Raw genomic sequence first — 26,982 nt, forward strand, 5'->3', positions numbered from 1 at the left:
CTCCTCCGAGCGAATTGTCTTCGGTTTTAAAATAACTATAAAAATTCAGCGATTTTGGTTCAAAATGATACAAAACTATTGAAATCAAAAGGAAAATGACTTTATAATAAAAAAAATATAATTTGTTTTTCCCCTTTTCATGATGGCAGGGGAGGCGTGGCCTCCCCTGCCTCCTCTGACCGCACGTCCGTGGTAAACAGGATCTACCTGTAGAGGCATTCGTAGCAGCTGTGGAACCTGAAACTCCTGCATGTTGTTGAACCTTAGTTGACTGAAGAGGTGGAAGCAAATCCCTGGTTGGCAGCGTCCGGCTCTGTGGACATGTTTGACTTTCAGGTTCATGTTCAATTTTGTCAAACACTTATTATCATTGAGTAAATGGGCACAGCCATTTCAAATTTGTATCAAACAAAATACAATTTGAGGAGCATGACAAATTCTAAATATGGACATTATAGTTGTTACCTTCCTCTTCGTTGAAGAGCGCTGGCTTTTGAAATCCAGACTCTCTTTAACATTGAGATGCGACTGATGGTATCAAAAGATTTCTAAAAAAAAAAAAAAAGACATGTTTACAGATAATTTGTCTATTGATAGCTACAAATGTTATGAAATATTTTTGAAAACTTTCATACCTCTTTGACTTTTCCAGAATCAATCACAAAGACAACATCACTAATGGTGATGCTTGTCTCAGCAATGTTAGTAGAAAGAATCTGAGCAGTGGTGAAAGGTACATCAAGTTTTTTTTACAATGAATCTAATTTGTTTATTACAAACAGTATACATCAAATATATCTCAATATTTAAAATCAATTCAAGAATGATGGCTTTCCTCTGAAACATAACATGTATTCTTGCATGTAAATATAGAAAAATATGTACTTACAATCTTTCTAACACTCGGTGGAGACTTCTTCATGGCTTTTTTCTGTTCAATGCTTGGCATGTCTGAATGAAGTGTGAACACCTGGTACCTGAGAGAAATATACATGTCATAGCCATGCTTTAGAATGGTGTTATACCTGACATGAATGGCTTCATGAGGATAATCTGGGACAAGCTATTTTAATGGCAGCAATGAGCCATCCTTATTTGCCACTGGTGGACATAACTTTCAAGCCTATCTCAGTGGTCCGCAAATTGTATAGGATAAGATATATAAAGCCCTTCTCTCATTGAGCGGCAAGCAATTGTGAATTGTTTCGAAGGTAACTAATGCCTGACAGAATTCATCAGGGTTTGGTAAAGGCCAAACATGCCAAGCAGTCGGCAGACCAGCAGCAGACTTTCACCTGTTCTTTCATGTCCCAGGGGAATTTGAACATTTGCAAGCTTGAACAAACGCTGACGAACTCTGACGTGACAGCAACATAAGCTGCCTTATAAAACATTTGCTGCTCGATGGGATTCGTGCCTAAGGATATAATGCGGGAGCTGGAGATCAACCCTGTAACATATGGGTTCCCCCAGCCCTCAACCACTTTGGCTATGCCAACCTCGTATTATTTTGACCCCACAGTCCTTATTACTGTGCAGCCTTGAATGTGCATTTTATGAAATACTGTACTTTGGTGAGGGATCAGTGAGTTGGAAACAATTGATCTGCTGTGTCGACCACTAACGGGAGCAGACGAAAGAAGACTGTATTTTGGTATACCTGAGTCATACTGGCATCCCAAATACAGGATGTAATGAGGAGCAGCCAGCAGAAGTATTTGCTATCCAATCAAAAAAGTACCACTCAACCTAAACCGACGGTTAGTGCACTACTAAAGGTTTGGTTAGTAGAACAAATTATCTGCTTATTTTTTAAGCGGCTTACCTTTTGGAAACGGTAGAAAATCTCGTATCATCGTAGAGAATACGGTCCCTGAGCGACACAATGTCATCATATCCAGGAAGAAAAATTAGCACCGCACCTGAGACAAACAGCTATGATCACATTTGAGCAGATTCAGAAGTACGCAGTTTCTTGAATGTGGTACATAATTAAGCTTTTTTTCCCAAACACAACTGGCAAAATAACTATCAATTTCATGCACTTAAGTGCATGTTTTTGTTATTTGAATCTCCATCTATTATTGATGCAAATATTTACGATTTTTCCTTGTAATGAATGAGCTGTGATTGAGTTTAATATATTGACTAGCTAAGGAGTTCTGTTGAACAATAAACAGCCAATGTGTCCTTATTTCCGTAATACTATAACCGGTGAACTTGAATACAGATTTCCTTCCAAGAAATGACTGTCTAGTTTTACATTTCAACTACTCCGTATTTACAAAAGATATATTGGAAAAGGTCTTTGGATAAAAATGGTGCTGAATTTGAGGAAACAATTTTACCCTGTTGCAGCTTGTATAATTGATGTTTCAGAACTAAAATTGCCGTTCAATGGAATTTTTTCCAGGAAGGGCCAGTAAAGAGATTGTGATGAGACACACCATCACACGTGGTTGAGCAGATCATGTGCAGCAGTTCCATGATGAGATCTAGGTCTACAAACTCATCATCAAAGATGTGATGGTACAGTTTGAGCAGGTCCTGGTCTTCGGAGGTTTGCTCAGCACTGGCACACTGAAACATTGGGGTCTCATTCTGGTCTTTTGTTTTAATGGCACTGCACAAACAAAGATATCCAAGCAATTACATGATTATTTCTTTATGCATTATTCAGGATTTCACCACACAAAATTTCATTTCTTATGGCAATATGATCATGAATACAAGTCGCCAAAATTCACCAATTCTTTGAAGAACTTTTATGGACAGAATTTCTAGACGCAGTACTGTACTGGTCCTTTGTGGTGAAGAGGGTGCTGAGCCCAAAGGCGAAGCTCTCGATCAACGTTCCTAACCTCACCCATGGGCACAAACTGTCGGTCGTGACCGAAAGAACGAGATCCCAGATACAACCAGCCGAAATGAGTTTCCTCCAACTCTGACCACAACCAAAACGATTTTTAATATAAAAATGATTTACATTAAGTAATATTGTGATATAATTGTACTTTAGCAGTTAATAAAACTAATTGATAACCCAATATTGATACAGTACAATATGACCATAAAGAATGTATATATACCATCAGAGCAGATGTGCATTTAGGAGCTGTCATACTCACATTGAAGACTGAAGAAGATCAACAGCATCTAATTGTTGTATGCTTTTTGCAAAGTCCAAGGCAGTCCTTTAATTAAAAGAAAGACATTTTAGTCTAAGTAGTGTTAGTCTAAGATGATGTAATGTGAAGACAAAACACATTTCGCTTGAGTTGGCAATAACATCAATAAATAAACAAATAAATAAACAAACAACGTATCATACCATCCATTTCCTGCCTTCAAGTTGATGTCCGCCCCCATGTTAAGCAACTGCTCCATCTCTGCGAGGAACCCTCGACCTGCTGTCACCATCAAAGGTGTGGCCCCTGTCTTGCTGTGCATGTAGTTAACTAGGCAAATCAATACAAACACGAGGACACAACTGGTCACGTTCCACAAGAAAAAATGACAAATAACACTTGAGACTGCCCAACACATTTCATATACGTCGGTATACACTGCCAACTAAAATGTTTTCTATTGTGTTCATTCAGGACTACATAGTCATACCATTAACATTTTCATAGAGAATGAGATTGAAGAGTTGAACAATATATTCCTGGTCTGCAATCGTGAAAATATTAGCAATGCAAGTATCCATCTCTTTCACGAGCCATGGCTGCAACTGCTCTGAGCCTTTTACATTCTGTAACACAAGAAAACAAAAAGGAAGCATTTACAGTCCTGCTCACCATTATTGGCAGTTAATGTACATAATGTGGAGTATCTCCTGAAAAAAATGAATCAAGTGAAACAATTTCTCTCTTTCTCATTTAACTTTTGAGTTCAACATACAGTATTTGCAGTTCATTTTTAAGAATGGCTGTTTTTTATACATTTAGGTACAATTTATCTATTTAACTTTTACATACACTATATTTTAACTGAATCATTAACATATTAGTGGTTTATATTTACAGTATATTTACTATAGATTTACAGTATTTGGCAAACTGTGTGTTTGCAAGGACATTACCAGTGTCTTGATGGTGCCTCCTTCATCCAGATCATTGCTGGCCCTGAATAAGTTAGAGGATGCCAGGTGTGTGTTTTGCCCATCTTCAATCCTGGTTTTCTCCTCTACTTTGTCCCTCTTTGTCAAAAGGTCCTGAGTCTCCTTCCCTGACAGACAGATTCACAGTGAGGTGAACCAGACGATACTGTTGCTTCAAACACTAAGTAAATATTCATACTTCTCTGGGATTCTTCCTTGTTTTTGCCCACTTCTTTATTGTTAAAACCGGTGAACTTCAAAATGTCTTCAAGAAAATGTTGTTTCACTTCATACTGTCTTCCTTTGACTACAAAAAAAAACACAAGACAATTTATTCACAAGTTATGCAAAATAAAAGTTGAATATTCTCACAATGAGTATCTAGCACATATTCATTAGTTCATTTGATTGTGTGAGATGGTGCTCCTAATTCCTGATTCATACTTTATTGAAATGGATATAGTTCTTCATGTCTGAGTAGTTTAAAAAGCAGACCGTGTAAAAAGCAGATAATGGCCCGTAAGAAATTCCTGTAATGTGTGATGTGTTCACTGAGACCACACGGTATGTTTAAAAACTCGACATTGACTTATTAGGATCACAAATAGAGGGCACACAATTCTGTGTAGACCTGGTTACTAAGAACAGCTTCCATATCTGTTCGAGGAAGCGCTCAAGTTTGCACCAGTTTTAGCAAATCTTTAGTAAATTAGGGTTTGTGTCGATGAGGTTGTAGGTGTACTATATTGCTTCATTTTTTATTAAACTGGAGAAAGTGCCCACAAACACTGTGCATCTCCTAAGTGCTTGAGGACTGACTACTGCATTATTGTGTTGGAATGAAGACTCAATTGAACAGAGTCTATTTATTTCTGGATCGTTTAGGTTTCAGATTATGATTTGATATGAAGGTGGACATTAGACATGCCAGATGCCAGCAGTGAAAATGATTCCCTTATATTATGGGAGCAAAGCAACTATTAACTCAAACAAACCAATTACACCAGAATCACAGTTTATAATGTCTTACGATGAAAAACAGGACAGGACCAAGCGCCAAAATACTTGAGGAACAAGTCAACATCCAAAGAAGCACTGGAGAGAACCAGTTTTATTGCAGGTATTTCCTCAAGTACATCAAGCATCTTCGTGAGCAAAAAGTCAGTGAGACCATCGCGCTCATGCACCTCATCCTTAAAAAACACAGCAAAGTAGGTTAGCCTGGCAGATTGATTTTTAGGAAACAACCAAGTGTATGAACAGAAACACCTAAATACAAACAGTAATACCGCAAACATATTTTCAGAGTTTAGAGTTGTACATTAAATGCTCACCACAATGACATGTGTGACAGATGCCAGACTGACATCTCCAGCCATGAGTGTCCTGAGTAAAACTCCAGTCGTACAGAAAGTAAGAAGAGTCTTGGGAGAAACCCTATGGAGTCAAAGCTAAGAGTCATTTGCACAATTTCACAAAGATTACAAGAAGGAATAAGAGTTTAATGCTGAGTGTAGCGTTTTTTTTGTTGTTAAAATTATTTCACACTTTTTCAAATGTACAAATAGCTCATAAAATATAAACACTGTCTAGTCTGTGCAAAAGTATGGGATAATTTGAGAGGATTGGGACTTGTATACAAATATCTCCCCCATATAACCTAACTATAATTTTAAGTGAGGTGCTACTGTGCTCCTAGAAAATATCATAGGCTCTCTCCAGGCATTCACATTACACCCGACACTGCTCACTGAAGTGCACACGTAGCTTTTATGAGCTATTCGAGCTATTTGGACAGAGCCTTAGTCTGGAGCCTTTTTTTTTTTTTTTTTTTGCCGCCACAAGAACTTCATTGCTCTGCCAAGGCGGAAAGCTCTGAAATTATTATTATTATTATTATGTAGGAAATTTTGACTAAAAGGGGTTTTACCTGCTCTCTAGTCTAATGTGATAGCCAACAGTCTTGCCGATTGTCTCTCCCCTCTCAGCTGCCACTCTCTCAGCGACAGTGATAGCAGCCAGGCGTCTGGGCTGAGTACAGAAAATTCTGCAGCACTCTCCTTTCTTGCTGCAGTCGTCCAACAGAAACTGTGGAATCTGATCAAACGTATATGAAAAAATCCAATTATTCGAATGGCAAACCCAACAGTGAAACCCACACCAAAAATAAGCACTATCTAATGTTGAAGCAAGGTCTGCTCAGATCGGATCTGTTTTTATCCAAATGGCTACTCCACTGTGCTTAAACATTGCTTATGTTGACTGCAATGCAGTAGCAATGCAGTAAATTTCTCAGGGCAACCAGAATTCTCCAAGTAAGGTTTTCTAAATAATGCGTTGATCTGGGTTAAAAAAAAGAACCCCCCCTAAAAAAATATACAGTGCTTCACGAATGCATTACCCCCCTCTTTGAACTTTTTGACCTTTTGCCACTTTTCAGCTTTCAAATATAAAGATAAAATTGCATGTTTTGTGAAAAATCAACACTAGTGGGACACAATCATGAAGCAGAACAAAATTGATATAATAATATAAAGTGTTTTTATAATGAGATGTTGGGTGTGTGAAATTATTCACCCACTTTAAGTCCTTGACTAAAAAAAGCATATACAGCTCTGACTAGTGGAAAAGTGACTACTGGTTAAAATGTGACACTGAATGTACAAGAATGCCACTGAGGAGTATTCATAAACAATTGTATTGATTTTGCAATCATTCTCTTACCTGGGTGGTTTTCCCAGAACCCGTCTCTCCTACGATCAGTACCACTTTGTTTTCTCCAATTAGTCTGACTATCTGTTCCTCATGCTCATACACAGGCAGCGCACGGCGGAAACTGTCAAACTCTGATGCCCTCCTCCTTGGGGGAACCACAGAAATGCCACTATCCAGGCACCCCTTTGGCCTGTTCATGTCAAAGCTGTTGTCTGATTGATAGAAGACAGAACATGATACAACTTTGTCCAAATGTGACTAGAACAGCCAAACGTTTGCATGACTACAACTTTTAGTGTTCTGTCATTCACTGTACGTATATGAAAATATTGAACACAATCTGAAATCCAATATGCATTTCATTATTGGTTTATTGACGCCATTGGGTGCACATGTTGCAACTTTTACAGTTGTTGATAACTTTTTTTTAATGATAATTCAAAGACTGTGGATTCTACATTCAATAACAGCACCTGATTAGGGATAAAAGACTACAATATAAACGGCATTTTGTGCAAACTGCCAAGAGCTGGCGCATACAAGATCACAGTCATTATTGTATACTAAAATAAAGCTACCGTATTTTTCGGACTAGAAGTCACGTTTTTTTTTCATAGCTTGGGTGGGGGGGCGACTTATACTGAGGAGCGACTTATATGTGAATTTTTTCACAAATTTTCAAAATTTAAAAAAAAGGTGAAACCGCGATAAACGAACTGCGATGTAGCAAGGGATTACTGTAATTTGAATTTGAAGTGACGTCAGCAGCGCGCCGCGGCGGTTGTTTACATAAAGGACAAAGATTCGATCACGGGATGACGAAGATGACGAAGGGCCCCACGTACTACCGGCATCATTAGCAGCTTTGTTTGTAAGCGACACGGAGGACGAAGAGTTTGAAGGATTTAATGATTTGGAGTGACACATGTTTGAAAAGCTATTATGGCTTTTACGCACGCCCGGTCTTACTCTACGGAGCTCTCTTTCACCTCCGTGGATGGAAGTCGGGGGCCGGCGCTCGGCCGGGTGGCTGTCCGGGGACGGTGGATGGGGCTCGGACATGGCTTTTATGCACACCCGGTCCTAATCTACGGAGCTCTCTTTCACCTCCGTGGATGGAAGTCGGGGGCCGGTGCTCGGCCGGGTGGCTGTCCGGGGACGGTGGATGGGGCTCGGACATGGCTTTTACGCACGCCCGGTCCTATTCTTTGGAGCTCTCTTCCACCTCCGTGGCTGGAAGTGCCACCTCCGGGGATGGAAGTCCACGCTGCCACACGCCTGGAAGTCAACGCCGGTGCTTGGGGCCGTGTTGCGGTGAACTATTTATGTTATAGTTATTTGATATATTTTATTTCGTGTAGCAACTTGTATATGCTTTTATCGTTACAGTTCGGTAGTTGTTGGCTCGTTGAACTCTTGTTTTGTTGAATAAAGAACGGTTAACAAACCCACGTCTTTCCTTGTACTTTGTTAACGCTACAATATAGTTATATACTAGTTCTGTGGAATAACAACGAGGCTAACGTCAGGGCGCACGCGCGGCGTTGTTGACAAAGGACGAGGAATTTGATCGATGGATTTAATGATTTGGAGTGACACAGATGGTTTGATATTATTGCTTGTATAATAGTTATTTGATATATAATTTATATATTGTTATATGGGCCTGTGGAATATTTTGAAGTGCAAGCGCCGTCAGCGGCGCGCACCCATTGTTGACATAAAGGACGATCGATGGATTTAATGAATTGGAGTGACACAGATGATTTTATAAACGTGTTATTTATGTAATAGTTATTTGAATAACTCTGAATGTTGCGTCAGGCCCGTTCTCAGCTCTTCGTTTGTGTTTATGTCACGTTATCATACCTATCGTTTAGCCTGTTGTTGCTCGTTCATGTCTGTTCTTGGTGTTGGATTTTGTCGAATAAACTTCCCCCAAAATGCGACTTATACTCCGGAGCGACTTATATGGGTTTTTTTTCACGTTATTGTGCATTTTATGGCTAATGCGACCTATATTCCGGAGCGACTTTTAGTCCGAAAAATACAGTATTTGTGTGGTGTGCTTGTGTTGGTCTTATTGAGTACACCACCAAAAGAGAGGTAAACAACACACACTTGGGGATTTTTATCCCTGTCATGTTCAGGGTTCTCATGCTTAAAACAAATACTAAAAATCAAGTGTGTACCCAGCTAAGCCAATGAAACACGCTTCTGTTTCACACTCCCCGTACACATGCTTCACAAACTCAAAAGGAAAATATTGATTACGTTAACATAAGGTCTTTGTGAGATCTCCCATCCCTAACGTTAAGTTTTTAATCAAATGAATATGTTGTTATGAGAGTAAAGCAGTGAACCAGAAAGTGCATCATTGTGGCTTAATTTCTGCGACCAAAAATTGAAACAAAACTCACCATGTTGTGTAGCGACAGACAGCTTGCTTTTGCTGCTGGCTTGAAGGTCTTCACGCTCTTTACTGGTGATAGGAAACTTCTCAAGAAGGATGTGGATGGCATGTAAAGAGGTTTGGGAAAGTGTCAGAAGCATGGCAGACCTACAACTGTCTCGGAGATTCTTTTTCCTGATGGTGAGGAAGCGATTTGAGCCTTTCCTGGAAAAGAAAATATAACATTACCCTTTGTTTTGGACAGAAAAAAAATCTTCATTTGTATGTTTCTGTAATGGTTCATACGAACAATACATGTCAAAACTCGTAGCCGTATTCTATTTTTTTAACTGAAATACATGTTTAAAGCTAATTTTGTGTGGTTATCCATGAATTTGCTGTTTAACCCAAAAAAAGAAGAAAAAATTAGCTATTTGCAAATTTACGAATTGTTTGATTGTAGGGGAAACTACAATGTCTTCCGTTAATTGACCAACAAATGTAATCTTATCTTAACTTAATAACTCACCTTTTGCTATTTCTGTGCTTCTCAAATGCCCAAGTCCTAATAGAAAGTTAAGCATGCCAAACAAATCATACGAGCTGCTTGCTGTATCAATCACTGATCCGACGGGCTGAAAGTCACAACAACCTATAGTCTGGGCTTTCACCTAATATGTAATATTTATTGCACAGGAATTTGGTGCAGTCTTGTTGCAGTTCAGTGCCAAAGAACTATGTTGAAGTGACACATTATGGACGAGCGTAAAGCTATGCATGTCAGAGTGGAGTTAATTTAGCCAGGAGACAGTCTCAAAATTCTATGCTACATAGGGTGCATCATTTTCAAAATCAAATTTTTGAAAACCGTTTATTTTTTTGGGGTAATGTAAAACAGATTTGAAATGCTATTCAACTGTATCATGCACTTTGGGTGCATGATTTTATTTTTAGGGGTAATGCAAAACAGATTTGAAATGCTATTCAACTGTTTGGGTAAACAGTTTGTGTTATGTTTCGGGTTTAATTAAACTATAAAGCGGTTCAGATAATGGATGGATGGCTATCTGCTAAAATAGCATAAAAACATGATAAAATTACAAAAGTATATTTTGGTTTTTAATACTAAAATCTATTTGAAAGGCTTGGTTGAACACTAGATAGTGCTAGTGAATTATAAATTAAGTGTTGAGTAATAATGACCCTTTAGAAAAGTAAAATTACAAATAGAAAGTTAATTCGGTCATCACTAGAGGCCACCACAAAAACGACAACAGAACTCTTTATGAAAACACTTTTGTATATTTACAGTAACTTCTACCTTTTAGTTCTAGTGAAAGATACGTACCCTTTGCTTTTAGAAATGAATCCCAAAGACTGTGCTGCACGATGAATGAAGGCTCGCTCATTGGAGAAAAGCGAAGAAGGAAACTCCATTTCTGTTGATTCAGGGGAGATTAGTTTTGAACTATCAATCCTTGCTGCTCACAATGGGTGCCTATAATTACACTTGTTTTATGTAAACATCACATACCTTTCTGGTCACTGTAACGAAACCTCTCCAGTGCCAAATTAATTGAAATTTTGACTTCTTCATTGATGTGAATGTCTTTGAAGCGACTTGTGGTAGAGGATTGTTTTGCTTTTTGGCTCTTTGCAGAGTTTTTTGAAGTTAGACGGAAATACGACATGGTTCACTGTAACACACACAAACAATTACTCAGCTCACAAAGCATTTTTCATTTTTATCATTCTGTTGTTTTGATTGTACAGTGCATTATAAAAACATTTTAGATAGAGAGAGAGAGAGAGAGAGAGAGATACTTTATTGATCGTGGGGAATTCATTTTTGTAAATTTTGTCATACCACATGTTAATGATGCCAAAGCAACGGGATGAAAAATTAAATAAACACTTAAAAGTGTAGTTACATATGAAATTAAGTAATCAAGACAAGAATGACTTAAGTTGTGAGGAGAAAGCGGTACCTACAAAAGAAGAATCAAAACTGTGCTGCTGCCTGAGATGGCATATTATTGACCATACATTAGGGGCCATAAACAAATCTGTATTGTACAAACTTATAACCTGCAAGTGCTCACCTGTGTAATGAGAGGGAAACTTGGCAAGAACAGGTTTGGTACAGAGGCAAAGAGGGAGAAAGAGAGAGACAGAAAGAAAGACAGAAAGAGAGACAGAGAAAGAGAGATAGAGAAAGAGAAAAAGAGACAGGGAGAGATAATTAGTAACCGAATTCATGCTAATACGATCTTAGAATATCTATGTTAATTAAAAATAAGACTGACATTACCGTCAGCGCTGAATTATTGTATTGTTGCACTGAACTGAGTGTTTTTACAATTAGTAAGACATTCAAGTGAGAGGCTTGAACTTAGGATTTCTCAACATTTAAATATATTTTAAAATTTCACGCACCCCTGAAGTGCTTCCACTTTCTGGCCCTCGTGACGACAGACAATACCCTCATGAATCGTGTTTAATGCATCATAAACAATTGTTTCATTTCATTGTACATGTCTTCCCTCCAATACACGTAAATTAGCTAATCAGAAAAGCTAACATGTCCACGTTGGGAAATTATTTCTCCGCCATACGCTGCAAAAATAAATATTTACCAACGCCAGTGTTTTATATGAATGACAGTATTAGCTGTTTACCCACAAATATAGAGTACATTAGTCAAGATAAAGCGTTCGAAGACAGGAATTAATAAATAACAGCGCTGAATTATTGTATTGTTGCACTGAACTGAGTGTTTTTACAATTAGTAAGACATTCAAGTGAGAGGCTTGAACTTAGGATTTCTCAACATTTAAATATATTTTAAAATTTCACGCACCCCTGAAGTGCTTCCACTTTCTGGCCCTCGTGACGACAGACAATACCCTCATGAATCGTGTTTAATGCATCATAAACAATTGTTTCATTTCATTGTACATGTCTTCCCTCCAATACACGTAAATTAGCTAATCAGAAAAGCTAACATGTCCACGTTGGGAAATTATTTCTCCGCCATACGCTGCAAAAATAAATATTTACCAACGCCAGTGTTTTATATGAATGACAGTATTAGCTGTTTACCCACAAATATAGAGTACATTAGTCAAGATAAAGCGTTCGAAGACAGGAATTAATAAATAACATTAAATTAGATCGTACCACATTTATGATTGCGCTGATCACTTTGAAAAGGAAAGCTCCTTTTCTTCTTCTTCCTCGTCTTACTTGATTTGATTGGCAGTTGGCAACCAACGTTTAGGCACATTACCGCCACCTACAGGTATAGTAAAACCTAAAACAGACATCTTTTTTTTATTCAAACATTTATTCAAACACAAACACATTACGTATAATCACATCCCCTAGGACATGTCAACAACTACAGACAGACAAAAACAAAATAAAGCATACACGATACCAGAAAAAAAAAAAGACATTACAGCGTAACTCCATCTTATATCCAAAGAGTACACATCCGTTTTACAGCATTCTTGGTGTTAATAAGTTTTAACGAAATGTTGTAGGATTTCAGATCATTCTTCCAACGAAGAATGTTTGGTTGTGTTTTAAAGAAACGGCATCTGTGTATATATTATTTGGCCAACAAAATAATATTGTTAATAAAAAAAAATCTGATTTACCATTATGAAAAAAAAAAGCCATATTTAACATCAGAGATACTAAGAGTAACAAAGAGTAGCCCCTTTGAACAAGCCCATTGTTGAAAGTCAAGCCAAAACCTTTGTAGCCACAGACTCACTCCAAAAGAAAAGATGGTCTAAATCTTCAATTTCACTTTCACAAAAAACACAGTTCCCTACATCCATTTTAAATTTCGTCTTCAAAAGTGTTTTGGTTGGGTAAATATCATTGATCATTTCAAATTGAAGTTACTTTGATTTTGCTGGGACCAGAAATTTCAGATACTACATCTAATCACTTTATATCTCCTCAGCTAAAGTCCTTCAAAATTAAACCACGTTTCAAAGAACCTGAAAAACTGTTTTCTAAAAAACAGCCTCGAATAAACTTGTTGTTACATTTGTAATCACAAAAATCAATGCCATTAACAAAAAGTAGCCTTAGAGTTGGAGCTATTTTTGTATAAATTTGATCTTGTTTAACGAATCAGGGATAATGGGCATTTGTTTGTACTTATTTTGGGTACAAGAAATTTTAAATTCATCACAAAAATCAGCATGTTGAAAAATTCCACCCTAGTCATCCATAAAGTCAGATATAGCCCACACTCCTCTAGAGAACCATTCAAAAATAAAAACAGATTTTCTATGAATCAAAATATACCTATGGTTCCAAATTGGTGTGTTTTGAGGAGTAAAATTATGTTTGAAAATAAGTCTAATAAAGAACTTGTTGATGAAAGTCTGATAGTTTTAAAGGAAGCTTTTGTGGATCATAATCCATCCATCCATCTTCTTCCGCTTATCCGGCGTCGCGGGGGCAGCAGCTTCAGGAGGGACTCCCAGACTTCCCTCTCCCCAGCCACTTCATCCAGATCATCCCGGGGGATCCCAAGGCATTCCCAGGCCAGCTGAGAGACATAGTCTCTCCAGCGCGTCCTGGGTCGTCCCCGGGGTCTCCTACCGGTGGGACATGCCCGGAACACCTCCCCAGGGAGGCGTCCAGGAGGCATCCTGACGAGATGCCCGAGCCACCTCATCTGGCTCCTCGCAACGTGGAGGAGTAGCGACTCTACTCCGAGTCTCTCCGGATGACCGAGCTTCTCACCCTATCTCCAAGGGAGAGCCCGGACATCCAGCGGAGAAAACTCATTTCGGCCGCTTGTATTCGGGATCTCGTTCTTTCGGTCACGACCCATAGCTCGTGACCATAGGTGAGGGTAGGAGCGTAAATCGACCGGTAAATTGAGAGCTTTGCCTTTTGGCTCAGCTCTCTCTTCACCACGACAGACCGGTACAGCGTCCGCATTACTGCCGACGCTGCACCGATCCACCTGTCGATCTCGCGCTCCATCCTACCCTCACTCGTGAACAACACCCCAAGATACTTGAACTCCTCCACTTGGGGCAGGATCTCATCCCCGATCCGGAGAGGGCATTCCACCCTTTTCCGATCGAGGACCATGGACTCGGATTTGGAGGTGCTGACCCTCATCCCGACCGCTTCACACCCGGCTGCGAACCGCTCCAGTGAGAGCCTGAGATCACGGCCTGAAGAAGCCAACAGCACCGCGTCGTCTGCAAAAAGCAGAGACGCGATGCAGAGGTCCCCAAACCGGACACCCTCAACGCCTCGGCTGCGCCTAGAAATTCTGTCCATAAAAATTATGAACAGAATCGGTGACAAAGGGCAGCCTTGGCGGAGTCCAACCCTCACTGGGAACGAATCCGACTTACTGCCGGAAATGCGGACCAAACTCTGGCATCGGTGATACAGGGACCGAACCGCCCTTATCAGTTGGCTCGGCACCCCGTACTCCCGAAGCACCCTCCACAGAACCTCCCGAGGGACACGGTCGAACGCCTTCTCCAATTCCACAAAACACATGTGGACTGGTTGGGCGAACTCCCATGCACCCTCGAGGATCCTGCCGATGGTGTAGAGCTGGTCCACTGTTCCACGGCCAGGACGAAAGCCACACTGCTCCTCCTGAATCCGAGGTTCGACCTCCCGACGACTACAAAGTCGATCATCGAACTGCGGCCTAGGGTGTCCAGGTGCCAAGTGCACACATGGACACCCTTATGTTTGAACATGGTGTTCATTATAGAAAATCCGTGTCGAGCACAGAAGTCCAATAATAGAACACCGCTCGGGTTCAGATCGGGCGGGCCGTTCCTCCAAATCACGCCCTTCCAGGTCTCACTGTCATTGCCCACGTGAGCATTGAAGTCACCCAGTAGAACAATGGAGTCCCCAGAAGGAGCGCTCTCCAGCACTTCCTCCAGGGACTCCAAGAAGGGTGGGTACTCTGAGCTGCCGTTTGGTGCATAGACACAAACAACAGTCAGGACCCGTGCCCCCACCCGAAGGCGGAGGGAGGCTACCCTCTCGTTCACCGGGGTGAACCCCAATGTGCAGGCGCCCAGCCGGGGGGCAATAAATATACCCACACCTGCTCGACGCCTCTCACCGTGGGCAACTCCAGAGTGGAAGAGAGTCCAGCCCCTCTCGAGAGGGCTTGTACCGGAACACAAACTGAGCATGGAGGCAAGTCCGACTATGTCTAGTCGGAACTTTTCTGCCTCGCACACCAGCTCGGGCTCCTTTCCAGCCAGAGAGGTGACATTCCATGTCCCAAGAGCCAGCTTCTGCAGCCGGGGATCAGACTGCCAAGGTCCCTCCCTGCCTTTGGCCGCCGCCCAGCTTACACTGCACCCGACCCCTTTGGCCCCTCCCACAGGTGGTGAGCCCATGGGAAGGGGGACCCACGTTTCCTTTTCGGGCTGTGCCCGGCCGGGCCCCATGGGCGAAGGCCCGGCCACCAGACGCTCGCCTTCGAGCCCCGCCTCCAGGCCTGGCTCCAGAGGGGGGCCCCGGTGAACCGCGTCCGGGCGAGGGAAAACGAAATCCATTTATGTTTTTCTTCATAAGGGGCTTGTGTGAGCCGTGCTTTGTCTGGCCCCTCACCTAGGACCCGTTTGCCATGGGTGACCCTACCAGGGGCATGAAGCCCCAGACAACATGGCTCCTAGGATCATAGGGGCACGCAAACCCCTCCACCACGATAAGGTGACGACTCACGGAGGGGTGTGGATCATAATCACATTTTAAAAGGAATTTAATTCAACGTATTTTTTTTAAAGACGAGATTGGGTATCAGAAACCATATTGATTGTGGATTTTTTAGGAATTGTTTCAACAAATTAGTTTTCAACAAACCATTCTTATGAATGGTTTCCAAATCTCAAAATCTAAAATCATAAAAATAATTAAGTGTTTCTCAAATAAAAGCATTTTCAACAGAGTCAAAGGCTTTGTAAAAATCTAGGAAGAGAATAAAGCCATCCTCTTCCACGAAATTGCCGTAGTCTATTAAATCCAAAATAAGCCTGACTAATGAATAACTCTTCCTTTTATAAAGCCTGACTGTGTTGTTATTCTCTCTTTGAGTCTGTTCGCAATTGATCCGGGAAAAAATTGTAGTCTGTATTCAACAATGTGATGGGCCTTAAATTAGCTAACAGGCTCTTATCTTTTCCAGGCTTTGTAATCAAAGTAATTACTCCTTGCTTCCTTGTTGTCACAAATTATTTTCTATCAATACAGTCATGTAAAGCTTCAAATAAAATTTCCTCAAGTTATCCCAAAAGTGTTTGTAAACGTTGACAGTGAGCCCATCTGATCCTGGAGATTTGTTTAACGACATTTTTCCGAGACTTGCATCCAGTTCCTCGATTTTAGGTTTTGAATCACAGACCTCCATCCATCCATTTTCTATACTGTTTGTCCCCACGGGGGTCGCAGGTGTGCTGGAGCCTATCCCAGCAGTCATCGGGCAGTAGGCGGGGGACACTGAACTGGTTGCCAGCCAATCGCAGGGCACACAGAGACGAACATTCGCACTCGCACTCACACCTAGGGACAATTTGGAGTGTTCAATCGACCTACCAAGCATGTTTTTGGGATGTGGGAGGAAACCGAAGTGCCCGGAGAAAACCCACGCAGGCATGGGGAGAACATGCAAGCTCGACACAGGGAGGGCCGGAGTTTCTTGCCATCCACCAGAAAACCAGTGATAAAAAAAAATGCATTGCCGGCTTTTTTTCTAAATTGAAAAAATAGGCAGAAATCTTTTCACCGGATTCGATCCACTTTTCCCTCGATCTCACAAAAGCTCACTGTGGCTTATTCAAATAGAAATAGTCACACTTACTTTGTACTGCCATAATTCTACTTTTATCTTCTGAAGTTAAATTAATCTAGCTACAAACAGAATGTAAATCTTGCAATAGTTTTTTTCTTCTTTGTTTTTAAGTGTTAAAATCTTACTGAATTGTATACCGTAATTTTCGGACTATAAGTCGCACCGGAGTATAAGTCGCACCAGCCATAAAATGCCCAAAAAAGTGAAAAAAAACCCATATATATGTATATAAGTCGCTCCTGAGTATAAGTCGCCCCCCCACCCAAACTATGGAAAAAAACCGCGACTTATAGTCCGAAAATTACGGTACTTGTTTCTTTAATCCTGAATTTTAGAATTTCCCTTTTATTAATAGGACCAATAATTGTGTTATGTTCTATTTCAGTAATCACATTTTTTATCTTGTTACAGTACTCTTCATTTTCTAACAATTTGGCATTAACTTCACTGGTTCTTTTATCTCAAACAAGATATTTTAGGTTGCATTACCTGACATGTTTCGGCTTGTACTTCCGCCTTCATCAGTTGACAAGTGAAAACAAAATGAACTTAGTACAACTAATTTGGCATTAATTTTCAAATAGCCTCTCGGACATATTTTCTTGATAGCAGGTTCTAAAGTTAACATAATAAGACAGTGATCTGATGTGCTTTGGAAATTGAAACTTTTGTAGTTTGAGATATTATATATTATACATTTGTGGCGACCGTGGCTCAGGCAGTAGAGCGAGTCGACTAACCGGAGGGTTGACGGTTCGACCCTAGCTCTGTCACAGTCACATGTCGTTGTGTCCTTGGGCAAGACACTTCACACACCTTGCCTCCAGGTTGTCATGGTAAATGAGAAAATGTTCTCAATTGACCTACCTGGTAAAACATTGAATTAAAATAAAACAAAATTAAAAATATTGTCAGTGCCCAACCAGTAGTCAATTCTGGATTTACATTCAGTTTAAACCATGAGAATTCTCTTATTTCTGAGTTATTTTCTCTCCATATATCTCTAAGATTATTATTCATAAAATTATTAAATTACCAAATTATATTGGGGTTTCCCAGCTCTCTCGGGCCTAAAACAGACACTTGCCTGCAGCCATCTGCGCGCGACCACACCCACACTTCTGCATATGACGCGAGCTTTTGTCCGCTCCAATGAGATTCACCTAGGGCTGTTTTCTGATGAGGACCCATGAGGACCTCCGAGCTCCCTTCCTCTGCCTGCATGGGTTGCCAATGTCTTCTGACTAAATCTGCCCACCTCACAGGTCCAACATGTCATTTTTACAGAAATAAAAAAAATAGGCCTATAAGGTGATCAAATATGTCTGCTCAGTCACAGTCCTTTATCAGAATCAGCTTTATTGACCAAGTTTGTGCATGCGAAACAGGGAATTTGACTCCGGTTGATCTCAGCCTCTGTACAACATGTAAGTGACTGACAACATTCAGGTAACTAACAACATTTAAGTGGCGAGAGCAGGATGTTATTGCACAGTGATGTCTCTGAGTCTCTATGAGTGGTGTGAGTTCATCAGAGCAAGAGCTCTGGCCATTATAAAGTACAATTTAAAAATAAAAAACCCAAAACTAAAGTATAGCAAAACTTATTTTATTTATAATATTTTACATTTGTGACGTCAGGTCAGTCAAATCACTCAAAATCCACCGTAGCTAACATACCACTATCTGTACAATAAACACAGTATCAAACAGACCCTATATTTCACATTCAAATACAGTCATTTCATGAGAATGTACAACAGATCTTTTGGAAAATAACACAAAAACGTGACGACTTAGTTTTAGCGTAAAAGCAATGAAATTAATGTGTCTTAAATACAAGAGGTATTATTTTAGAAAGTTAAACCTAGCGATCCTTGGGGTTCATTGTGGCAATCTTTTTCTTCTTTAATCCAACACAAACTGTGACAGAAGAAGTCTAACAAATTGGTATCCATTGGTTGGCAGCAAAGACCAGTCATACATTTCCTTTCAAACGAGTACACAGTAAAGAGTACATTTCAGTCAAATTATAAAATGTGGTGCTTAGTGGTTACAATTATTAAAAATATATTTTACTAAAAATATTTTTGGGTGGCAGAGTATCAACAAATAGTGTAAAATGTCACGTGGCTATGAAATTCAAAATAAAACAATGTAACTTGCCTTGGAAATCAGAAAACATACCAGGTAAGTTAAAGATTAGGTGACTGACCTAGGATCATTTACCGTTACTTGACTGTGACTAAAAATATTGTGTTCATAAGAACATTCTTATTGTTAATTCATTTCAATAATGGTAACCACACACTTCTATACATGATCCGATACAACTTTCAAAATAAGACCAAGTGCACATTGTTTCACAAAAATAATACATCACATTCCATATATATATAATTTTTTTTTTTGTAAAATTTTAGTCTTTTGATAGTAAAGTAATCAATTTAAACACCTTTTTTTCCTTCAGGATTCAAAAGAAAACTGCAACTAGATTAGAGGCATATATACTAAATTGGTTTTTAGAAATGATTAAAATACAAATAGCTGAACAATAATTACTTGGCAGATCATCCACACCAATGTACTCAAATGTCAAACAAATGTCAGAAGTCCACACTGAGGAAGGTTGCTGGATGAAAACTGTCCTTACACTGTGTTGTCATGTAAAACTGACATGAAACAAATATCAGGTGTACATTTCTTAACAACCTTCAGAAGTCAAAACATCTCATGATGGCATCTTTGTCAAATTTAAAACTGAGGAATGTTTTGGATGACAGAAGGTGCTCCAAGTCTTTTTGATGGGCAGTCTGTTGACCATTAAAAGAACTGCATGAAATCCCACCTGTAGAAAGAGACATTCAGCTACAGTACACACCAGTACTACATAGAAGACAGACTCACACCCGAGGGAAGCTTCCGACACGCACGCACGCACTTTTGTGCTGTACACAAATGAATAGTCATTTGTTCACTTGTTTGATTGGGCACTTATGAATGTTACAAACTTAAAGCATGTTGGAAAGTCAGTTGAAACATCTTAAGAGAATGTTTGGAGTCCGTGCACATGAAATCATACCTGATGTTCTTTTGAATCGTCTATGAACTAGCCTGCAAATCTTCCCCATTGAATTGATGAAATCAAACAAATGCGCCTGTTGATCACAGAGCTCGAACCCCCCCTATTGTTAGTTCAAATGCTAACAATGCAACAAGTTGCAAAGCTGCACAAAACATGTTCAAATGATGGGGGGGGCTGAAAGTCATTCATAAAAAAGAAACAACACATGTTTAAGGCAGACAACCGTTGGCATAAATATCAATAGAGCTTTTTCTGCCATGTTGAACATGCCATGTTGGGTCCTGCGATGGACTCTTTGTTCAAGCCTCGATTATAAAATGACATGTGGCTTGCACCATAGTAGCTGCATGTCTGACGTTTGTAACAACTCAATCCGCGTCACAATTGCTGTAGAATTAAATGAGCTATTATGACTGGAGCCAAGCAAACATTCTAGCTGTTGTGGAGCATTAGCTATAGTCACTTCTTCTTTGTCGTCTTTGCCTTTCTTCGTCGTCTTCTTTTAGGCAGATTAGGCATATCAAGTGCATTGCTGCACTCCACTGGTAAAATGACTATCTTAGCTAATGGTCTCGGCAAGATGTCCATACAACCACACAACATACCTTTCTCAAATCTGTCTTGTAGTCTTCTGGAAATGACCCGTTTATCTTCCTTCTGTATGAATAGTATATGAAACGACATTTCAGTCAAACGTCTCCATACGATTGCTTAAACATTAGAATTTTTCAAAATACGATGTGAAATTTGATCAAATGTTAGACTCAACATCCGAAGTAATTCCCATCATATGTCATCGCGGTTAGCCCGCTAGACGGCGGCATGTCGGGATGACAACAGCGTCACGTTATCATATCCCAAGAAGGCTAACGCAAATGGTAGTAGTGGTGAAAAAAGGAAGGTGGTGATGATTTTCTTACAATTAAAAGAAATCATAGAAATCAAACATGAGCGTAGAGTGTGTGTCAGTGATTCTGCGAAACAACATGGCCAGAACATGTCAACAATTTCGACGATCAAGCGACAACGATTAAGCAGAAGGAAGCTCTCAGAGCTGTCAAGCCATCCAAGGGGATCACCATCATCTCTAAACGTCGCAGCCCTACCCTGGAAGAGATGGAACGCCTTTCTTAAAAATATCTGCAGAGCGCTCGAGTGATGGTGAGGAACAAAGTGTGGCAAAGAAAAGAAAGCCTGGACTGAGTGGAAGTGAAGAGGGTGAAGATGAAAGTTAAAATGTAAACGTAATATATATATTTTTACGTTTACATTTTAACTTTCATCTTCACCCTCTTCACTTCCACTCAGCAGTATATATATATATATATATATATATATATATGTATATATATATATATATATACCCCATATATATATATATATATATATATATATATATATACCCCATATATATATATATATATATATATATATATATATAAAATATATTTTTAAAATAAAATAAAATAAAAAGCTAAGTCTGCCTCACAGTTTGGAGGGTGCGGGTTCAATTCCACCTCCGGCCCTCCCTGTGTCGAGTTTGCATGTTCTCCCCGTGCCTGAGTGGGTTTTCTCCGGGCACTCCGGTTTCCTCCCACATTCCAAAAACATACTTGGTAGGCCGATTGAGCACTCCAAATTGCCCTGAGGTGTGAGTGTGGATGGTTGTTCGTCTCGGTGTGCCCTGCGATTGGCTAGCAACCAGTTCAGGGTGTCCCCTGCCTACTGCCCGATGACTGCTGGGATAGGCTCCAGCACGCCCGTGACCCCCGTGGGGGCAAGCGGTATAGAAAACAGATGGATGGATAGTTTTAAATTAACAATATGAAAGTTGGATAAAAAAAACTGAAAAATAGAAAAAATATATGAAGTGTAAAAAAAACAAGCTAAGTTAGTTTGAAGTTCACATTCTGTAAGTTACAGAACGTATGTATCTCTAAGGTACAGTGATAATAAAACACCCTTTTTTAATTGATTATTTCTTTGTAATTTATCTCTTTTTACATCTCTCTCATTTGTTTGATTGTAATGTGTAATTAATTATCTGCAATATTTATTAAAGTGTTAATTTTTTTGGGCTGTGGAACGAATTAAACAAATTACAGTGTCTTTATTATATTTATGTCTTTATATTTATTTATATTAATATTTGATCCAACATACGACTATTTCAACATACAAAGTAGGTCCCGGAATTAAATTCGGATGGAGAGGCTTGACTAGTTATTAGCAAATAAAAAGTGCAATCAAGATCCAACCAGAGTTAAACAATACATTTCATAAGAAATTGTACAGACGGATAATATTTTGACCTGCTGGCTGCTGATTCCATTTTCATTTAGTCCTTTCTTCAGATAAGATGACTCCTGGGATTTCTTCCCATTGCCTTTTAAGTGTTGGCTCTACACAGAAGGAATAACGTTATGAAGCAAACACAGAGTCAATTAAGTCAAATGATTTGGCCCTACCACTCGTGTGATTGCCACTGAACTTTGATGTGAGGGCGGAAACCCAATTTCACCGAGGGTTAATAGTATGTTATTTGGAGTCAACGGCAGTCATTGTTAATGGTGTACAAATTAAATACACTAATTAGGACAGTATTTTTTTTAATAAATATATATACAAACAGCTGAATAACCTTAGAAATTTAAATAGTAGTGTCAAGGTCACTTGTCTTTGCAAACCTGGTTCAGCTCATATTGGCTCAGCTCCTTCTGCTGCTGCTTGTATTTGGTATAGCCATCTCCAGAAAATACTTCAATAGCAGTGATGTGCCGGGATTTGGATCTAAGACAAACAGAGAACGTCAATAACACAATATTGGAAAATACTGATGTATAGATAGAAGTACAGTATATTCCATTGGGTTGATAGTCTACTGATGGTGGCAAAGAAAGTAGAGCATTAATCTATTCCTTCTGCTGACACAGACATTTTATCCAATATAAGATAATAACCAACTGCAAAAAGGTTTCAGTTGAGACTGATGAGCTGCATTTACCGTGTATTGTCTGTGGTTTTGCCCGGAGTGGTGCCATTGCTTGCAAAGTCGTCATCACTATCTGGAGGCTCACCTTTCAGCCTGCTAATCCAGTCTTTTAGCGGCCTGCACCAGGGGAGCAGAAATAAATAATCGGTGGTTCACGTCACATCTAAAAAAACAGCTCTCGGGGTAGCTAGAACCAATTGACAAGTCACAATGCTCTGAAATGACATTGCAGAATTGAAAGCCATTATGTCATAGGTGATACTGCATGACTCCTCCTTGTGACCTTTTTCAGACACTCAAAAAACATGTCACACTTATGTCAAACGTAACATCCAAATAAAATAACTTTGCAGGCAGCAACTTCAAATTCAATTGCACAGTAGAGTAACAACCACTCTTTTCTCCACACATACACTACCTTATGAATGGAATGGCCATGAAAAACCTATTGGGGGCAAGTCCAAGTTTAGACTTTGGGGTCATGTCGTTCCTGTGACATGGTAGCTTTTCAATCGGGAACCACTCGATATTCTAAAATTGAAACCAAGATAATCTATTATTACATAATCACACATTTTAAAAAAAGGAATTCTAAATTTAAAAAATAAAAAAATAATAAAATGTCATACCCTGATTTCTTTTCTCGTTTTGGGATAAAACTTTGTATCCTTGGATACTCCTGGTATTATATAGAGCCGCACAAGCTGGTCAGTGATTTTCTGCTCTATGTACATATCTTTGTCAATACAATTCTTAATGTCAAAGCCTGTTTCTTCTAACACCTGTGGAGAGACATATAGCACATACGGTAAGCCATGAAGACATTTTCTTGTGCCTTCAGTTGTTCAGTGGTCGCTTCACAACTCACTTCACGAACGGCACAATCATGAGGCGCTTCATCCTCATTCACTTTCCCTTTGGGAAAGCCCCAGCCTGACTTTGCAAGGTAGCCCTGAACAAGCAATACCTGGGGGGAAAAGTAATGTTTTTATTAGTCATTTATTAGCCGAACAAAAACAACTGAAGTGAAATTAATATTCATTTCTAATGTTGCTGAATGAGTAACTGCGAATAAAACTCACACTCTCTAATAACTCATCAAGAATGATTGCGCCATAAGTAGGGACACCCATCTTGTACTCTTTCCACTGTTCGAGGACTTTCTGCACATCTTCTCCATGGGGCAAAAGGAAAGGGCAGTGTTGGAAAAGTTTGTTGCTGTCAAGAAAAACTTGTGTTCTTGAAACCAACATTCAGATATTACAAATGCGTGTTTGACTTCACTGTATCCCATTGCACATCATCCAATTGTTGATGAGGCCCATAAGTGTTATGGAGTGTGGGTCAAGAGCATGCAGTGCACTGTAGTCGATTTAATTAATCCAGCGATAACGGCATTTTTTTTTCTTTGCTCCAGTGACCAACTGCATGGTTAAAAATTTGGACTGAAAGTTGAGCAAGAATTTTTGGGGTTGACCACAACCCCAGACCACACATGAATAAGCAGCACAATGTAAACTGATTTAAAAAAAAAAAAAAGATAAAATACGTTCATTTGTCATTATAGTAATGTCATGAGTGTTATACCTCGCATTACAAAAACAGTTTTATTTAGCAAACAATGGCATTTCAATAAATTTCAAGATTGAGTGCGTGGCAAACTGGCAATGTGTCAAGAGGTGAGGAGAAAATCCCACTGGCAATGTTACTTGAGGAGAAAGGATATCAGCTTTGGCAAAGTCTCTTATCCCACAGTGAGGAGCGGCTGGAGTGTTCGGGATGCAGAAGTCAAGGTAAAACCAGTGTGCCAACTCAATCTGGAAGCACACCCGGATAGCGTTGTCCCTTTCCTCACTGGGAATGTGTAGAATGAATCGACTATACAAACACAGGATGAGGAGGAGTATTTAGGGTTATCAGAGTAAAGGGAGCATAATAAATTTGCATGCCATATTTTTAAAGCTACTTTTATTTGTTAGTTTCATGTTAGTCATGTATCATTTTCTTTCCATTCAATGTTGGGCTATCATATGAACACCAAATAAAATTATTTGTGGTTGAAATGTGTAATGTGGGGGAAAGGTTCAAAGGATAGGAATGCTTTTCACTCCACTGTATATGCGACTCATTATCTTGCGTTATAACATAATTAGTACTTGTACAGTTTATTTTTTTAACGATGGCCATGTCTCAGTCAGCTGCTGTGAGATTTCTATTGCATTAGTTTCTGAGAACACCCTTGGCGGGGAAATGCACTCTGCAAAACAAATGCTTCTGGAAAGAAAACAAGACCTACAGAAGCAGCGACGACGTTATTCTTGGTGAATTTCATTCAATTGTGTATATGGAGCCTCAATTGTGTATGAATCCAGGTTACTACAACAGTAATCGCGTTACACTGTGCAATCAGGGACAGGTATTCATCTTCTGGCACAAAAGAGACCCAATAAATAAATAAAATCCTATCGATATTTTTGCACTATTGTCAAGCGCAGCGTCTGACTCTAGCACCAAAATCGTCAGTAAATGCACTGAATATAGATCAGAAAGCCGAAGTTCGACTTTACGATATAAAAACAACAACATATCTTTAAAAAGTGTTGGAAACGGGGCTCTATAAAGAAAGCGGAATAGTGTAGACCCGCAAATATTATGTTTGTAAAAAATGGTTAACAAACAACATTAAGCATCCGATTACCTGCAGAGGTCGTCCAGTATGCCAGAGGGGATCTCTAATCTTTTTGTTTCCATGTTGGGCGAAAACATTGAGGCTCTAGTGAAAAACGAACTCAAACAAAAGCCATAGGCGGGCCAAACTACATCCACGTGTCTCCACTTACATCCTTATTACCGAAGGAGCCCAAGACCGACTCCACAGTCGATAAAAACTTGTAAATATTGGCTCAGAACCTCTCAGGCGAGCGTCAACGAAGCTACAAAAAAAGGAAGTTATCCATCCAATCAGGAGCTATCTTGAGTTATTTTATGGAATATGATTGGTTTGTTCCGATGCCCGTCAAAATGCTACAGCGTCATATATCAAGTTTGTAAGACGTTTGTGAAGCGAAATCAAGTTTACGAGAGTGATAAACTCATTCTTTCATTTATTCATCATCCGAACAGTTAAAACTCACGAGGGTCGCGGGCGTGTTGGAGAACCAAAACATTTTCCCAATCTGAAAAAATATTATTCAATTTTTATGTATATGCTAGTTATTTTGTCAATGAATGATTACTATTTTGTTTCAGACCACAATACAATTACTGCCTTTAGAGATAAAATAAGATAGTCCTTTATTATTCCCTCAATGGGGAAACTCCTGTGTAATAGATAATCTGATATACACGTCAACTCCCCTAACAGGCTGTATTCGGATCTAAAATAGATGCTCAGTTATTTTTTTGTTTGATACCTGCACATTAATGTGTACATTATTCCGGCTTTAAAATAAGAGAAAACAGCCACGACATTTGTTTTTAACCGGGTTTGTCCTGCCTTTATTTGGCAAAATATAAAGGAAAAAGAAAAGAAATGGGCGTGGCTGTACAAAGCGGAGTGCTTCCAAGTGAAAATTTTGCGGTAATGACCTGAACGTTGACACTCGTGGGAAGAATTCAATTACACAAAAGGGTCATTGGACATGTTAATCCATACACAGAAGCTCTATGTACAATATCAAAACACAATTTTCTTGATTAATTAAACCGATTAGTAGGCTGGCCGTACCTTCAGAATACTGTATAACCAAATCCTACGCTGCTCCAACCCATTTCTCAGAATTTGAGCTATGAACGTGTCTATCGTATACGGAGAGGAGGTTTTCAC

The 26,982-nt window shown here is 39.5% G+C and overlaps 2 protein-coding genes across 7 annotated transcripts in view; both read right to left on the reverse strand.

Annotated features, from left to right (window-relative positions):
- Nucleotides 1–12,489, reverse strand: part of LOC119131381 (3'-5' RNA helicase YTHDC2) — a 36,294-nt gene extending 23,805 nt beyond the window's left edge. Inside the window, exons 1-20 of one of the 4 annotated variants that reach the window (XR_005099646.1) lie at nt 12,390–12,489; nt 11,312–11,330; nt 10,744–10,906; nt 10,558–10,648; nt 9,238–9,434; nt 6,827–7,029; nt 6,033–6,199; nt 5,437–5,539; nt 5,133–5,295; nt 4,302–4,409; nt 4,085–4,230; nt 3,619–3,754; nt 3,332–3,458; nt 3,129–3,194; nt 2,448–2,623; nt 1,826–1,922; nt 890–977; nt 636–716; nt 466–548; nt 208–313 (exon numbers count right to left, since the gene is read on the reverse strand). Coding sequence is in view for 3 of the 4 variants with exons in the window: in XM_037265779.1 (XP_037121674.1) it covers nt 208–313; nt 466–548; nt 636–716; nt 890–977; nt 1,826–1,922; nt 2,448–2,623; nt 3,129–3,194; nt 3,332–3,458; nt 3,619–3,754; nt 4,085–4,230; nt 4,302–4,409; nt 5,133–5,295; nt 5,437–5,539; nt 6,033–6,199; nt 6,827–7,029; nt 9,238–9,434; nt 10,558–10,648; nt 10,744–10,900 (2,295 nt within the window). In the remaining variant the exon portion in view is untranslated. Of the gene's footprint in view, nt 1–207; nt 314–465; nt 549–635; nt 717–889; nt 978–1,825; nt 1,923–2,447; nt 2,624–3,128; nt 3,195–3,331; nt 3,459–3,618; nt 3,755–4,084; nt 4,231–4,301; nt 4,410–5,132; nt 5,296–5,436; nt 5,540–6,032; nt 6,200–6,826; nt 7,030–9,237; nt 9,435–10,557; nt 10,649–10,743; nt 10,907–11,311; nt 11,331–12,389 lie in introns of those variants that run through there. The other 3 variants (XM_037265779.1, XM_037265780.1, XM_037265781.1) reach the window with 3 other exon arrangements.
- A 6,981-nt stretch (nt 12,490–19,470) lies between these two features.
- Nucleotides 19,471–26,111, reverse strand: dcp2 (decapping mRNA 2). 3 transcript variants are annotated; one of them, XM_037265865.1, is made up of 11 exons: nt 25,855–26,111; nt 24,883–25,034; nt 24,239–24,366; nt 24,025–24,123; nt 23,786–23,938; nt 23,575–23,687; nt 23,169–23,273; nt 22,852–22,954; nt 22,477–22,566; nt 20,770–20,821; nt 19,471–19,927 (listed from the first exon to the last, which is right to left on the reverse strand). In XM_037265865.1, the coding sequence occupies exons 1-11, from the start codon at nt 25,920–25,922 to the stop codon at nt 19,794–19,796; spliced, it is 1,197 nt and encodes a 398-aa protein (XP_037121760.1). In that variant the 5' UTR covers nt 25,923–26,111; the 3' UTR covers nt 19,471–19,793. The 3 variants fall into 3 exon arrangements, with proteins under 3 accessions (XP_037121760.1, XP_037121762.1, XP_037121761.1); XM_037265867.1 differs by lacking the exon at nt 22,477–22,566; XM_037265866.1 differs by lacking the exon at nt 20,770–20,821.
- Between the last annotated feature and the right edge of the window lie 871 nt (nt 26,112–26,982).

Source organism: Syngnathus acus, chromosome 12, assembly GCF_901709675.1.
Source record: "Syngnathus acus chromosome 12, fSynAcu1.2, whole genome shotgun sequence".
Lineage (NCBI taxonomy): Eukaryota > Metazoa > Chordata > Actinopteri > Syngnathiformes > Syngnathidae > Syngnathus > Syngnathus acus.

Bases quoted from the DNA above. Each gene is read 5' to 3' on its own strand.
- dcp2 (XM_037265865.1), bottom strand. From the start codon at position 25,922: ATGTTTTCGCCCAACATGGAAACAAAAAGATTAGAGATCCCCTCTGGC. The intron at 25,035-25,854 runs GTAATCGGATGC...GTGTTTGTATAG, and splicing joins ATACTGGACGACCTCTGCAG to TCGATTCATTCTACACATTC. The intron at 20,822-22,476 runs GTCAAAATATTA...CTATTCATACAG, and splicing joins ATGGAATCAGCAGCCAGCAG to AAGGAAGATAAACGGGTCAT.